The following is a 15,289-nucleotide window of genomic DNA, read 5'->3' on the forward strand; positions in this document are numbered from 1 at the left end:
TGTAAATTTATTAAAAAGAAAAGCACCACAACATTACATTCAGACCCTTTGCTATGACACTTGAAATTTAGCTCAGTTGCATTCTAATTTCTAGATCATCTTTGAGATGTTTCCACACTTTGACAAGCGTCCACATGTGGCAAATTCAATTGAGAACCCATTGGCCTCTGCAATTTATATTGGACGCTTGGAACAACCAGGGCATTTACTAGAGCTGGACCTCAGTCCAAACTGAGCAGTTGGGGGAGAAGGGCCTTGCTGACCAAGAACCTGGTGGTCATTATGGTTGCGGTCCAGAAAACGTGTGGGAGAAACATTCAGAAGGACAAACATCACTGCAACACTCCATTAATCTTAGAAACTACATTTCAGCTAACTTATTAATTTGCAACTACATGTCAACTTATTCTCATTAAAGTTAATGTTGGGGTTCGGGTTAGTAGAACTAGTTGAAATACTTCCAAAGTAACTTATAGTCAGGAGAATGTCTGTTCCCGGACCATCAAAATAAAGTATTGGCAAATATTAAGGAGACAGTTACTAATACTCAAATGACTGCTAGCTAGTTGACATGTAGTTGCAAAGTTACTTATAGTTACTAAATGTCTAAAGTGGACTAAAAACAAAATAAAGTTTAAACAAAAGCACCTCAAGGACTTTCAGACTCTGAGAAACAAAGACTCTCTGATCTGATAAATTGCAGTTCAATGTCTGGAGAAAACCAGGCAGTGCTCATCACCTGCACAATACCATCCCAGATGGTGAAGCATGGTGCTTTTAGACTGAGGGAATGGAGGAAAAGATTAATGCAACACAAAACTATCCTATTAGTACTGAGTTAAGGGCCTAAATACATTTGCAATGTGATATTTCAGGATTAAACAATAAATAATATGCAAAGCTATCATAAATCTGGCTTTTGCTTTGTCATCATGGGGTATGGAGTGTAGACTGATGAACTCTCACACAGGCCTATATCTCTTTATCAGCTTGGTCGGGTCCTGCGCTTTACTGTATGATGGTATTTGAAATGTATGTGTGTGTGTGTGTGTGTGATGCCCTAGAGACGAGTAAGAGTGAGGATCTGGAGCATGTAGCGGAGGAAGAACAGTGTCTGCAGATCCAGGCCTGCTCCAGGAAACTAACTGTCATCAAAGATGTGCTGGCCCGCAGACACATGAAGGTGGCCTTCTTCGGCAGGTAGAACAACAGCGGTCTAAGCTTACTAGTATGTAAAGCAAACAATGACGACAGCAGCCAGAATGAATGAACCACACATTGATATATTTTTGTTTTAGTTCTTCAGCTGTATGCATTGCTAATTTATACAAATAAGCAAGACTCCAGAAACGGAGTATTTGTGTACAGGGATCGCTCTCTCTCTTTTCCCCCTCCCCTCCCCATTAATTTGAGTTTGAGCCTCTCTTGAATAAGAGTGTAAATAGACAGTTTTGTTACTGGATGCTATATGTTGTTTCTCAGGACCAGTAATGGAAAGAGTACTGTAATTAACGCCATGCTAAGGGAACGGGTTCTGCCCAATGGAATCGGCCACACCACAAACTGTTTCCTGAGTGTGGAGGGCACAGATGGGGAACATGCCTACCTAACCACCGAGGATTCTGAAGAGAGGAAGAGCATTGAAGTATGACGCAAATATTATGCAGTTCTTTATGTTTGTAAACTGGTGTTCATTTGAGATAATTATTTCACACTATATTTAATGAAATTACTCTTATTCTTACGACTGCGAGTCTGGGACACACCTAAAATCCTTTAAAAAAAATTAAAACTACAATTTCTTTTATACTTAAGTTGGCATCATGGTTGTGAGAAAATATAAATCACAATTACTTGCAATTAAAGCTGGTAGGCAATTTCGGAGAGGCTGCTATAGACAAGTCAAGTCGCATTCATTTATATAGCGCTTTTTAAAATACAGATTGTTTCAAAGTAGTTTTACAGAGATGTGAATGCATAAGTTCGTTGTTTTGGTTGAGATGGAACCAGAAAAGCTGGCTGATACATGTCTACAACTCAGGGTGCTTCTCATTTATTATTTGTGCATTGTCGCTTCCTTTCCTCGCATCCTTTCCTCGCATCTTAGCTCCACACCCTTAGGATGCGAGGGAAGGACACAACGGTGTATCCTCACTGATGACTCCTCAGGAAGCTTCCTCACTCCTCATTCCTCGCGGTGCAGTTAGAGAATTGAGATGCCCTCCAAGATGGCTGAGATCAATCGGTTTCCGGGTGATGGTTTGCGGGCTGGAGGAAGGAGGAAACGAGGAAGCATCAATCTGAGTATTGAGAAGCACCCTCTGCATATCGTCATGGACAGTGTTGAGGGTACAAGTAATGCAAGTTACGTGATAAAATGAAGAGATACATTCAAGTGTATCATCTCTAGTGAAGATTAATGTAGAATTTGTTGTTTTTCCTAAACTAATGGCATGTCAAGTTATGTATGTTTTGTCTTACTTAAGAAACTAGCTTTATTTTTTACATAATGCAACGTTTCTACAAGATCCACAGGAAAGCTCCTTATGTCATTTTAAAAAGATAAATAATAGGCGTTTCCATATTCCATGTGATATGAATATAGTGTGATCTTATATCTTGTTGAAGCTTAAACTTTGACTTTCCCTTACAGACAGTCAATCATCTGGCCCACGCTCTGCATATGGACAGGAACCAAGACTCAGGCTGTCTAGTCCGAGTGTTTTGGCCCAAAACTAAGTGTGCGGTGCTGAGAGATGATCTGGTTCTGATGGATAGGTATGGACCCGTCCACACAGGCTACAGGGTTGTCAGAGCTAAATAAAGTTTCTGCAGGGAAGCCTGGCACATGAACAACAGACCTGGGCTGCGTTTCTCAAAAGCTTTGTGAGCCTACAGAGAACCATTGGCACTAACGGTCTCTACGATCAACTTAGCTCACAATCATTTTGGGAAACGCAACCCTGGAGAATCGCTGCAGATAAATGGACTTCTACAAGGAACTCTACAAGGTTTGATGTGTTGTGAAGGGGAACTAATGGTTTTGGAAGTGCTGTTCTAGAGATAGCATGGGTGGAAACAGCTGAAACAAAAAACAGACACCAAATTGCCTGACCTCAGATTAGCAATAAAGAAAAGAACATTACGTGTAGTTTGATGTAATGTTATTGTCCTCACATTCCTCAGTCCAGGCACAGACGTCACATCAGAGCTGGACAGTTGGATTGACAAGTTCTGTTTAGATGCTGATGTCTTTGTGCTTGTGGCCAACTCTGAGTCCACCATAATGAACACTGTGAGTAGAAACTTATCACTTTCAGAACGCCATTTACAAAATAAATTGTGTTATATCTGTTATCAGTCAATATTAGAGTTTTTTTTTTCTTAATTTATTGGTATCGGTTGGATATTTAATCCTTCAAACTTCTAATATTTCCTATATTTAGATGCTTTATGCTCATTTAGACTACATTTGCAGTCAACTCAAGTTTAAAAGCACTAATTAAATAAAACTGTTAAAAACTGTTAAATAACTGCAAATCTTAAAATGAAGATCCGTTTTTTCATAGTGCACATTACAATGTTGTGATACTTTAACTTGTAGCATTTAAAGAATTTATTTTGCATTTATTGTGGCAAAACATTGTCAGATATTATTGTTAAGATAACCATCAAAGTATTGACCAAATTGTAGTATCGCTGCATACCTATAAGGTTTACTTTTCTTATTTACCAAACTTGTCGTATTTTTTTACCCTGCAGTTTTAATTATTTTCCCTTTCGTTTATTTCAATATTTCACTCTTCTTTGAAAGGAGAAGCACTTTTTCCACAAAGTGAATGAGCGAATATCAAAGCCCAACATTTTCATCCTAAACAATCGCTGGGACGCATCGGTCTCAGAGCCAGAGTATCTGGAAAATGTAAGTTTTATTACATATGACTCATTACCTATATTTATAAGGCTCAAGTGATTCACCATATAAAACCAGAGATTTGTGAGATTTTTGTAACATTTATCATTCCTCCGTCATCCATTTTAGGTTTATAGGTCCAAGGAAATTAGATTAACAACACTTAATACGTTTCATTAATATGTCATTCACAAACATAATGCCGTGCTTAACAGTTGAAATGTTCATGTAGATTAAAGGGATAGTTCACCCAAAAATGAAAAAGATACTTTAAAGAATATGTATAACCAAACAGTTGATGGGCCCCATTGAATTCTATAGTTTTTTTCCATACTATAGAGGTCAATAGTGCCCATCAACTGTTTGGTTACCCATATTCTTCAAAACATATTTTGTGTTCAGCAGAAGAAAGAATTCATACAGGTTTGGAACATCTTGAGGGTGAATAAATGATGACAGAATTTTTAGTTTTGGGTGGACTATCCCTTTAAGAGATGAATAGATATAAAATTATACTGGATCGGTTTATGAAATATAAGTTGATTAATGAAAGTTTAGTTAATGGAGCTGTATTATTGTGTTAATTTGATTGTATTCACTGACCTTTTAGGTGCGGAAACAGCACATGGATCGCTGTGTCAGTTTCTTAGTGGAGGAGCTGAAGGTAGTGGACCTACACAAGGCACCTGACCGCATCTTCTTTGTCTCTGCCAAGGAGGTGTTGAGTGCCAGGATCCACCGCGCTCAGGGAATGCCAGAGACTGGTAGGCTCCAGCGCTTTGGGTCACACAGTGCCGAGTTTACTGCTTTTGACACGGTTCTGGAGGGAGACCAGGAAAAACTAGGCTTAGCCAAGTTAAAAACGAGAGTAACAACCATAAAACACTCAGAAGCAGATGCTATTAAATCTTGAAGTGGCCCGATGATTTTGAGAGTGATACTTGAGGTGTGACTTAAAGTGTGCAAAAATATGTAAAAATGATGCTTCATCGCAAAATGCATCATTTCATATTTCATTTGTTGGCTGGTAGGGATCAAATGGGGCATATGCTTTTTATTTAAAGGCGGGGCTTTGGCTGAAGGATTCCAAGAGCGACTGATGGAGTTCCAGAGTTTTGAAAGAACATTTGAGGTGAGAATGCTCTCAAACTGTAGTCACTGGCTCCAGGATAATCGTTGTCTGACAACGAGGCTGAAAACAATGAAGATTAAGAGGAGCTTGATGGAAACTGAGTCTTAGCCCTGTCTGTATGCTGTTTAGACTAGATGAGAATTTATGACAGCTTGACGTAGTGACGGTCTCTTAAGCAAGCTGTTTTTGCGTTGATTCAGGCCATCTGCCACTGGCTCCCAAATGTGTGAGATACTTGGTGTTCCTCGTAGATTCCAGGCAGCCGTTTACCGTAGTGGCCAAGTTAGCGGATTCGAGTAGGTGAGCGTACCTCACATTCTTGGGAACCAGGGATGAAAATTCACAGTAATCTACGATGGCATTAATAGATGGGTCTGTTGTGATTCAGCCACGCAAGCAACCGATGACGAGAGTGAAAAGCATGTTGATGGGTACAGATAAAATCGAACCGTTGGAATCATGTTTTAATCATGACGTGATCCCTGATAATTGTGGCGATATGATGGCTCAAGAACGCGCTTCATGGATTCCACAGGAATTTATATCCCAGTCTGCCGTGAAGACCAAGTTTGAGCAGCACACAATCAGAGCCTGGCAGATCATTGAGTCGGTCAAGGCTATCATGGATGCCATCAATATTTCTTCAGCAGAAAAGAAGTGAGTTCCAAAACCTTGCCTGCTCTGTAATGGAGGGTCTCTGTTCAGGCTCCCAAAGACTATAATGGTTCCACTATTGAACCAAGACCTGAGATTCTCTGTCATAGCAAAACCATTTGTTCCATAGTATGGTATTCTTCATAAAAGTCATTCTTGTGTTGAAACGTTATTGTTGTAACCATCATAATGTTCTGTAAATCTGTAGAGTGTTCTCACTGGAAGAGCGTGAGGCACTAATGGACCGGCTAGAGTATGTGCGAAATCAGCTTAACTTCCTGACCGAGGACATCAAAGACAAGATAAAGGCTGTCGCTGATGAAGTGGCTACCAAGGTAACTTGCATTATCATCCCTTACAAAATGTATCATGGCAACCGTAGTGTCCGTAAAAACACCCCCCAATGTAATCTGATTATGTAATCAGATTCCAAAAATGAAGTACTTGTAATTAGATATTACATTTTTCTAGTGATTATATGATTACATGTTATTCTCACAATGGCAGTAAATTATTCATAATTCATTGACTCTACTTCTTTATGATTTAAATGTTCCTTTCTAAAAAAAACAAGGTTAAGAAGGTTTTCCAGGTTTGTGGAATTGCAAACAAAGACCAGCCACTAGTCATGAGCCGATCACTGAAAACTGAGACCAACAAAGCTTTTATTTATGTTTTATTTTAAAATGATTTTAAATTTGATTCATTACATAATAGCTTTTCATTAGACTCACAAACCCCAGTATAAGAAACCCTGACATAATATAATAATTAATACACTTCATGCTGTTGGTAACAACGAATGGAATGCATTTTCTTTCTCTTTATATTTTTATATCAATATGGTATAAGATTATCTTATTAAAATCAACTTGGAAACATGTCAGGTCAAAAGTAATCTAAAAGTAGTCAAAATGCATTACCTAAAATGAGTAATCAAGATTACATTACTAACTACAATTTTACATAACTAACTACAATTTGTAAGTAATCTACCCAGCATTGTATGCATGTATATCATGTACATCAGGGGTCCATATATATATATATATATATATAGCATTATTTTAACCCTTGAGGTAGCCCTCGTTCACAAAAAGGTTGGAGACCCCTGATATACATGTTGTTCAGATTAAAAAATCTTTATTAATTCCCTTTAAACCTCATCAACCTCTTTTATAAGAATGGTTTTAAACGCCTAATTACCATGGATACAATCATACAAGATACCATTTAAAAGCTAAAACTGAAATGTTGGTCACTTAAATATTAGTTAAAATACAAAATTTCTGTTCAAAATGACTTTTTCCTCCATTTTTAAGGGACTAATTTCATCATTTGTAAAACTGATGGTACATATTGCTGCTAGCCTGTAAAAAGTTGCGATCTCAGCTGATATTTGAACATTATATTTTCTACGGTGTTAAAAGGGTCCAGTGAACTCCCCCTGCTGTTCCTCCAGGTGTCCAGTGCCATGGCAGAAGAGATCTGTTGCCTGTCTGTTCTTGTGGATGAATTCTGCACTGATTTTAGCCCTGCCCCAAATGCCTTAGCCCTATACAAAACGGTGAGTTTTGAGAAACCCCTTCCAAAAGATATGTTATTTTATTTTAAGTCCGATTAGAAAGAATCATGGAGCGTTAACTTTTCAAGCCTGAAACATGTACCAAAGATAGCAGTGCATTGGTTATCATGTTCTGTTCACCGTTCATAAACTCCTGTCTAGAGAATTACCTGAGTGACAGCTGTGTGATCAGCATAACAGGATTGAGGAGCTGGTGTCTTAACGTCCTGCTGTTACTTAAGAATAGACACATTGTTCTTTCATCGGGAGACAGGTCTTTACAGTTGTGTGCCATCTTCAAATTCTGTTTAAAGACACATAAAAGCCATACTAAAATGTGAAAAGTTTCTTATTTTACAAATATTATAACAATAACTGTGTAAATTTATTTCAATCATGACAACTCTCAAAATAGTTTTGGTGTGTTAATGAATATAGCAATGTTAGTGTATTTGATCTAGGCAGGTGGAGATGGAGGAAATCTGATAGCACTCTGCAGAACTAGATTACAGCAAACAATGAATCAGACTATTTCAATGTTAAGCATGTAAAGCATCAGCTACAGCAGTTTTTAAATCTTTACCGATTGTGAAATCTGGTTGCATTTGAAAATCATGGTACATCACAAGATATTCTTAAAGTCCCCCTGTAGTCATTCATTTTATCCCCTAAAACACACCTTTGATCCCCAAAATGACATATTTAAATGTTTATTCCTTTTTGCCTTAAAAAAGCTTCGGTGTAACTCTTCACCCTAGCCTCACTAGTATATGCAGTCTATGAATATGCAAATTAGCCCCGCCTCCACTCACTCACTCACTAACTTGCCCCTGTTGCCTTGGCTTTTGGCTTGCTTAGTTGGGGATATTTAATATTCAACAATATTATTGCTCTGCCTTACCTAACGTGGACGATGACACAATTTTCTTCTAGAAACAAACTTTGTTGTATTATTTTCATGTTATCACTTTGAATACAATCTGTATTATAAAAAGCGCTATATAAATAAAGGTGACTCGACTCACACCAGCTCAGAGATCCACTCCAGGTAGTTTGTGACGTCAGAAACACCAGCGATTTCAAACAGCGTTTTTGAGACTGGCTTTTGTTCACTGCAGTTTTAAAGAGAAAATACTCAGAAATGCTGTTGACTTATGAATTTGTACATGGTTTGTCTTAAAACACATTAAAAACACCACACAGACATATAAACAACATTAAAACTTGATTTTCACCACAGGGGGACATGAGGAGACATTATAAAGAAAGTCGTGTTTTAAAAGTTCCATTACTTCCTTCTCCTAGTAAACTTGTTTCTCATTGGCTATTGTGGAAGTGCTGACATAATCATCCCGATTTAAAATCCTAAAAATCAAAATTTTTGACATTGTCATTGTCCTGATGTGTCCCGCGAGCAGATCGGGAAGTTTAAGATTTCATCTGTAAAAGCCTCGCATTATCAGATAATCTGGGCCGAACATCAGAACCGACCGATACCGACCGGCTTAAGGACCCCCAGCCTGCGCTCTCTAGAGTTTCATGACTGAACTAGATATTTAATGATATATTTGTGAAGCACAATAAGATTTTCATGACCCTTAAGATTGGGTTAATTTAGAAGCGTAAATATTTCGAATAAATTATATCATTTGAAAGCTTTCCGACATAAATTAAATAAAAGTAATATTCTGAGGCATAAACACACATTGCAAAAATAAACAAAAAAAACTTTCAAGGCTGAAAACTGAGGTCATCTTATCTGAAGCAGTTTTGCTAATGATCTGCAATTATCTTGTTTTTAGAATATTTACAAGATAATAAAAAGTGTTTTTCAGTATGTAATAGGCAAATTGGGTAAATTCATGTCTGTGTGCATTTTCCAGAAGCTTATGGCCTACACGGAGGAGAGAATGGCCCAGAATCTGGACCTGCGCTGTTCCAGCACTATAAACGGCTGTGTGCTGTCATCTCAGAGAGACGTCATGGGTACACACTCATGCACAGTTTTCACTTCAGACATAAAGACTCCAGCAAACAAGCTTTCCCTGGCAAACTTCAGCATTGACCGCCCTCCTGTCATTCTTCCCACACTAGACACCCTGAGTCCTCTGCTGCCCCCTGCTGCCCGAGGTCACCTACACCTCCCCCATAGGTTCACCATGACCTATGACCTGAACTTCTCAAGCCTCTGGGATGATTTTGCGGAGGACATCGACTTTCACTTCTCACTGGGTTTTACATCCTTGGTGAATCGTTTCCTAGGGCCTGCTAAAGCCAGACAAGCTTTGAGTCTCCTGAACCAGAACTTGAAAGTAACTTGATTTAATGATCTCTAATGACAAACCTATGACGTGTGAACAGGCCTAAAGTGATGTGATATGCTTTGTGCACAGGTCACCTCTTCCTCTGCTCAGACCCAGACCCAGGACGAGCTGGCTATCTCCATGGCAACAGGACTGGTCTCTCTCACATCCAGAGCATCTGTGGGCATGTTGGTCACTGCTGGAGTGGTAAGAAATATTTGATTCAAAGCTTTTCATGCCAGTAAGCACATCTAAAAACATTCTAGAGTAAATACAATCGATGGCATTTTTGGACAGGTGTGGCGTTCTGTGGGATGGAGGTTTATTGTACTCTCTGTGAGTCTCTATGGTTTGCTCTACCTGTATGAAAGGGTCACCTGGACCAACAGCTCTAAAGAAAGGGCCCTGAAGCAGCAGTTTGTGGATTACGCCACTCAAAGACTGCAGGCCATCTCACACATCATCAGCAGTGACTGTGGACAGCAGGTGCAACAGTGAGTGACGTGCTGAACAAATCATTTTTAGAGAAAAAGGGCGGAGAAAAGTTAGGAAATTTTAGAAAAAGGCAAGTGTGAGAAGTCACTTTTGTCTCTGAACTATACACTTGCCTGCAATCATCCAGGTGTGGTGCATAAAACCAAAGAAAGTGTTCACTTTCAATCCTTCAATGTTCCTTTCAAAATTTTCCTGAATCTTTAGTGAGTTTCTATGGAAGCACATAAGCCACAGTCTTAAAGTCCCCCGTAGTCAATTTTATCCCTTAAAACTCCTCTTTGATCACCAAAATGACATATTTAAAAATTTTTCCTCATGCCTTAAAATTGGTTGAATGTAACTCTACACACTTGCCTCATTTAGTATGCACAGTTATATGAATATGCAAATTAGCCCCGCCTCCACTCACTCACACCAGCTCAGAGATCCACTCGTTGATGATCACACGTTGACCTGATTGGTTACAAGGTAGTTTGTGACGTCAGAAACACCAGCGATTTCAAACCGTGTTTTAGAAACAATCTTTGGTTCACTGCAGTTTTAAAGAGAAAATACTCTAAAATTGCACATGGTTTGTCTTAAATCATATTAAAAACACCACATAAACAACTTAAAATGTTGGCTTATAAACATTTTAGAAACCATCTTTGGTTCACTGCAGTTTTAAAGAGAAAATACTCTAAAATTGCACATGGTTTGTCTTAAATCATATTAAAAACACCACATAAACAACTTAAAATGTTGGCTTACATTAAAAGCTTGATTTTTACCATAGGGGGACTTTGAGTCCTTGTGAATGTTAAATGGGATATTCTGGGCTTTATAAAATATTAATCCTAAAGTACGGATACATCGGAGAAATTTCAGGGGCAGGCAAAAAGGGTAAATTCAAATCTCTTGTCAACAGTGTAGCGATGCTTGAAGTCACTTTCGAATTTGTTTTTAAACCCCACTCGAAATTGCCAATCGCATAGGTTCCTATTGAAATGATTAGGGGTCATCTGAATCAAATCAATGTGTGTGCAGGTTCATAAGCAAGCAAAAAAGGACCACTGTCTCTTGTGAATAGTGCAACGTTGAATGAAGGACACTTCACACAGAAGTCACTTTCAAACCAAGCAGCTGTCAAATTCATGAAGTCTGTAGCTCTCATGCGAAATTCCAGATTGCCTGAACTCGTATTGAAAAGACTGGCTTTTGCTCGTGACCGCACATTTATTATGCCACAAACACTGTATGAAAGGATAGCAGAAGCCTAGAGCTGAATCTACACTTTGAATTCCCACTTCAAGCCAAAATTATTCAAAACCAGATACCTTACCATTAAGAAATTACACATTCTTATATAGGTCGCATTCGCATGGCTTCGCTTCAGAAGGCCTTTATTAACCCCCCGGAGCTGTATGGAGCACTTTAATAAACTCATTGCCATTAAAAGCTTGGAAAAGCCAGGACATTTTTTTTATATAACTCCGATTGTATGCGTCTGAAAGAAGAATGTCATAAGAATGTGAGTAAATCATGGGCTAAATTTAATTTTTGGGTGAACTATCCCTTAAAATTCAAATCTGTTCTAGTCAACTTTGCACACTGAAGGACATGGACTTAATAAAAGGTAAATAATAGACATCACCTGTGATTTTAAGTGAACTTTTCATCTACAAGCCGACGACAGCTGAAACGAAGACAGCGGCGGACCTGCATACAAACATACTGAGACGTTTGAAATATTGGTTTAAATGATCTGTGGATGAGGGTGTGCGGGTGATGTGTGAAGGATATGCTTATCTGCGTTCTCGCAGGGAGATGGTGGCCGTCTTTGCCCGCATGTGCCAACAGGTTGACAAGAGCGAGATGGAGCTTGAATCTGAGATCCGCAGACTGAGCGCCAGGATCCAGCGCCTGGAGAGTGTCCAGAGACGCTCCAAAACCCTCAGGTAGAAGAGTCATGGTGTGCGTGAGAGAGACCGACAGCTCATACTGTAGATAATTACCCTTAATTGGAAGAAAAACCTTGTCAATTGGTAATTCTGTAAGCGCAGGAAAGGTGCGGCAGCATCATGTAACAACATTGAAGGTTGGCTTGCCTTTTTATTTCTACGACACTAGAAATTTAAACTGTATTTTATAGCTTAAAGACAATATTTATTAAATACTTAAAATAGTATTTGTCCAGCTTAACATACAAAGACAAAGTAAGCCATTTAGAGATTGGCCGTACCTCATGAAGTGAGTTGAACTGAACCCAGCAGGATTCACTTCTCTGCCAATGATCGAGATTTAATATTTAAGTTTCAGAGCAAGTGAATTTATATAGGTCCAAAAAAAAAAAAGCTTTAAAAAGAGATTAATTCTTTTATTTAATTATTACCATAATTGCTTGCGTATAAGGGTACTTTTACACAACACACCGTTACACATTAAGAATGTACTAAAACTGAAGTTTTTCCTTTGCGTATACAGACGACAGCGCGGTCAAAACGATCAGCAGAGATCTGTGTTATGCATGCCTAAACAGTAGTAAGCTATGCCAACACTACGCACCTATGGATTGAGCCCATAAATACACGTGGATGACAAAAACTTGCAACCCGTTTTCAGGCCCCCATAACGCTGTTGTGTAAAGGTTTTATCTTTTTAGGTGTCATGTAAGCAGCCCCAAAGATAAAGGATTAGTTCACTTCAGAATTATTTACTCACCCCACGTCATCCAAGATACGTGTAGAGCCCTTTAAAGCTGCACTGTAACTGCAATCTGGACCTTTAACCCATTGGTTCCTGTTGAAGTCACTATATGGAGAAAAATCCTGGAAAATCCAAAAACCTTACATTTCTTTTCGACTGAAGAAATACAAGACATTAATATCTTGGATGACGTGTGTAAATTATCAGGAAATTTTAATTCTGAAGTGAACTAATCCTTTAAGTATTTATAAACCTCAATACATTCTCACATGCTTCAAAAATAATAAAGTCAAAGTTTTATTTGGAAACAGGTACCCTTGTTCTGTAAATAAACTATAAATGTGATTTAATTTTTAAAAATATCAGTAAAAGTAAATTGTTAAAATGGTGCTAACATTAAAGTGCACTTTAATTTGGAGATACTGGGTGAGGGCTTCACTACATCAGAGATCTGTCACTGTGCTCACAGCGGATTCATTCAGTGTGTTCACAATCTCAAAACCAGAACAAAACTTTCCCAACCAGTTTAGCGTTAGTCACTATGACAATAAATGCCAGTAAAAACTTTTCTTGCCCTTTAAACCTGTTGTTGTGAGATGGCTCCCCCAACCACTCCAACACCGTAACACTGGCTCAACCATTAATATAAGAGTTTTACAAACAGATTGAGGGGAGTGTTCCGGAATCTCATTTGGAAAAAAATTGGTGACACTATTGTAAAAAAAATGACACACTTCTGTTTTAAGTGGTCCTAAACAATAATACTGGTCTCGTTTTATTCTCAGGCACAAAGCCACTGATCTGGAGTCACAACTGGAGTCTTTTTCAGCACAGTACCTGCAGATTCAACATTAACCAGAGCAACGAGAAAGAGTAAGACTGTCCTCCAGTGTTCAGTGCTGGAACAACCCAAAATCGGCTGGAGTCACAGAGTCTACATTCATTGCAGTATTTCATACAAGCCTCAGGAAGCCAGATTTCTCACTGACAGAACTCTTATAGCAAGTTAATAATATGCAGACAACCTCCTTGATGAAAAGCCTTTATTGGTTATGAGAACAAATAGTAACAGGTGTCACTGCCACTGCACAAATACAAATAAATTCTGGGTGTTAAAAAAATTAAATAAAAAAAAGATTCCACAGCAAGTGATCATTGTTTTCTGAACCAACATAAAATAATACAAATCGGTTTTCAATAAAGCAGTTAAAGTGAATTAAGAGGAATGTGTGTTAGAAACAAAAGACAGTTATGTCTGCTGGTTTCGTCCATGAAATACACACACAGTGAGGGACAGAATTGCAGAACTCAGAATTACTAAATAAGTGAATTAAAAACAAAATCATTTGGTCATTTATTTTGCACAATGAACAGAATATCCATAAGTGGATCTATCGCTATATAAAATACATCAAAACCACTATGAATCACGCACGCTTGCTTTTTGGTAAGCCACAATTTGTTTTAAGGGTCTGTCGCTACTGTGCTTGAAAGATTGCACTTGGGTTATCTGTGTCCTGTGGGTTTACTGTTTACAAATGGAAAAAAAAACAATACAGAAAAAAAAATACCTTCTTCCCATGTCTGAAATGTCGCAAGTGAAAAAGCCATCACACGACAAACGCTGTTTTGTAAAGGTGTTACACTGCTTCAAAGGTGTTAACGTCGGTCGGCACATTTAAATACAGCAAACATTGCATTACCTCTGATACACTTTCATTTTTAGAGTTGAAGGCTGGGTGTTTCTGTGTAGTATTGTGAACATGTGATTGATGTGAACCGCTGCAATAAGGAAATCAGCCTTCGGGTTTCAGTGCAGTAATTTCGATGTTGGGCAGTGTAACCACCTCAGCAAAAACAACCGTGGCCTAGTTCCGATTCAGAAAAATGCAGCTCTGCTCACTTCCTCTAACGAGAAGCCCAACACACTTGGAAAACCAATGTTGCGAGGGAAACCGTTTTCAGAAAATATAAATATTCAAAGCTCACGTCATAAGTAATGCACCAAGTGCTTATCGTATCGCAGAAGCCGCATCATCTAAATATGATAAATCTAACACTTAAGCTTTAAAATGATTTTCACAGTTCGTAACGGTTCACACCGATTCAGTTCTCAAGTTGTAACCTCGCAAAGCTTTGCATGAACGCAAGTGAATCAGAAACCGTTCAGGTGTTTTTTGTGAACTGTTAAAGGAGCAAGCTGATTTCTTCAGTCAGCGGACTGTGGTATCGCTAGCACAGTGTTTGATCTTATCCATAGGATAAGGCTCAGTAAGCTAGCTGAAATATCCATAGGATAGTATGTAGCTTGCTCCTTACGGTCATGCTCATGTATGGACTAACTGGGAAGTACAGGTTGAACTTTTAAATAATCTGAAATGAATGTTCCGGGTTCAATGCAAGTTAAGGTCGAAGCATTATAGTCTTCACACACACACACACACACACACACACACACACACACACACACACACACACACACACACACACACACACACACACACACACACACACACACACACACACACACACACACACACACA

General features: G+C 38.6%; 3 protein-coding genes and 2 long non-coding RNA genes across 7 annotated transcripts in view; 1 reads left to right on the top strand and 4 right to left on the bottom strand.

Annotated features, from left to right (window-relative positions):
* The window catches only part of LOC143697875 (erythroferrone), a 20,728-nt gene extending 16,075 nt beyond the window's left edge, over positions 1-4,653 (bottom strand). Inside the window, exons 1-2 of one of the 2 annotated variants that reach the window (XM_077194170.1) lie at positions 4,517-4,637; positions 3,147-3,293 (exon numbers count right to left, since the gene is read on the bottom strand). The gene's annotated coding sequence lies outside the window, so the exon portion shown is untranslated. Of the gene's footprint in view, positions 1-3,146; positions 3,294-4,516 lie in introns of both variants that reach the window. The other variant, XM_077194159.1, reaches the window with a different exon arrangement.
* Positions 1-13,849, top strand: part of mfn1a (mitofusin 1a) — a 16,144-nt gene extending 2,295 nt beyond the window's left edge. The window contains exons 3-18 of the mRNA XM_077194124.1: positions 1,065-1,200; positions 1,483-1,645; positions 2,654-2,778; positions 3,187-3,295; positions 3,815-3,922; positions 4,524-4,677; positions 4,978-5,045; positions 5,581-5,702; positions 5,908-6,034; positions 7,162-7,266; positions 9,147-9,249; positions 9,358-9,575; positions 9,657-9,773; positions 9,864-10,060; positions 11,864-11,998; positions 13,532-13,849. Coding sequence (XP_077050239.1) covers positions 1,065-1,200; positions 1,483-1,645; positions 2,654-2,778; positions 3,187-3,295; positions 3,815-3,922; positions 4,524-4,677; positions 4,978-5,045; positions 5,581-5,702; positions 5,908-6,034; positions 7,162-7,266; positions 9,147-9,249; positions 9,358-9,575; positions 9,657-9,773; positions 9,864-10,060; positions 11,864-11,998; positions 13,532-13,601 — 2,057 coding nt within the window. The 3' untranslated portion in view covers positions 13,602-13,849. The remainder of the gene's footprint in view (positions 1-1,064; positions 1,201-1,482; positions 1,646-2,653; positions 2,779-3,186; positions 3,296-3,814; positions 3,923-4,523; positions 4,678-4,977; positions 5,046-5,580; positions 5,703-5,907; positions 6,035-7,161; positions 7,267-9,146; positions 9,250-9,357; positions 9,576-9,656; positions 9,774-9,863; positions 10,061-11,863; positions 11,999-13,531) is intronic.
* LOC143698128 (uncharacterized) lies at positions 7,445-10,058 on the bottom strand. Its single transcript, XR_013187181.1, has 3 exons — positions 9,927-10,058; positions 9,662-9,765; positions 7,445-7,567 (listed from the first exon to the last, which is right to left on the bottom strand). It is a non-coding gene; the product is annotated as an uncharacterized LOC143698128 (long non-coding RNA).
* On the bottom strand, positions 10,223-12,869 carry LOC143698232 (uncharacterized). Its single transcript, XR_013187286.1, has 3 exons — positions 12,762-12,869; positions 11,695-12,056; positions 10,223-10,593 (listed from the first exon to the last, which is right to left on the bottom strand). It is a non-coding gene; the product is annotated as an uncharacterized LOC143698232 (long non-coding RNA).
* Positions 13,776-15,289, bottom strand: part of gnb4a (guanine nucleotide binding protein (G protein), beta polypeptide 4a) — a 16,667-nt gene continuing 15,153 nt past the window's right edge. For both annotated transcript variants that reach the window (XM_077194137.1, XM_077194145.1), the window contains exon 11: positions 13,776-15,170. The gene's annotated coding sequence lies outside the window, so the exon portion shown is untranslated. The remainder of the gene's footprint in view (positions 15,171-15,289) is intronic.

The sequence above is a fragment of the Siphateles boraxobius genome, unplaced genomic scaffold (assembly GCF_051911475.1).
Source record: "Siphateles boraxobius isolate OS27281-9 unplaced genomic scaffold, OSU_SipBor_1 1, whole genome shotgun sequence".
NCBI classification, from domain to species: Eukaryota; Metazoa; Chordata; class Actinopteri; order Cypriniformes; family Leuciscidae; genus Siphateles; species Siphateles boraxobius.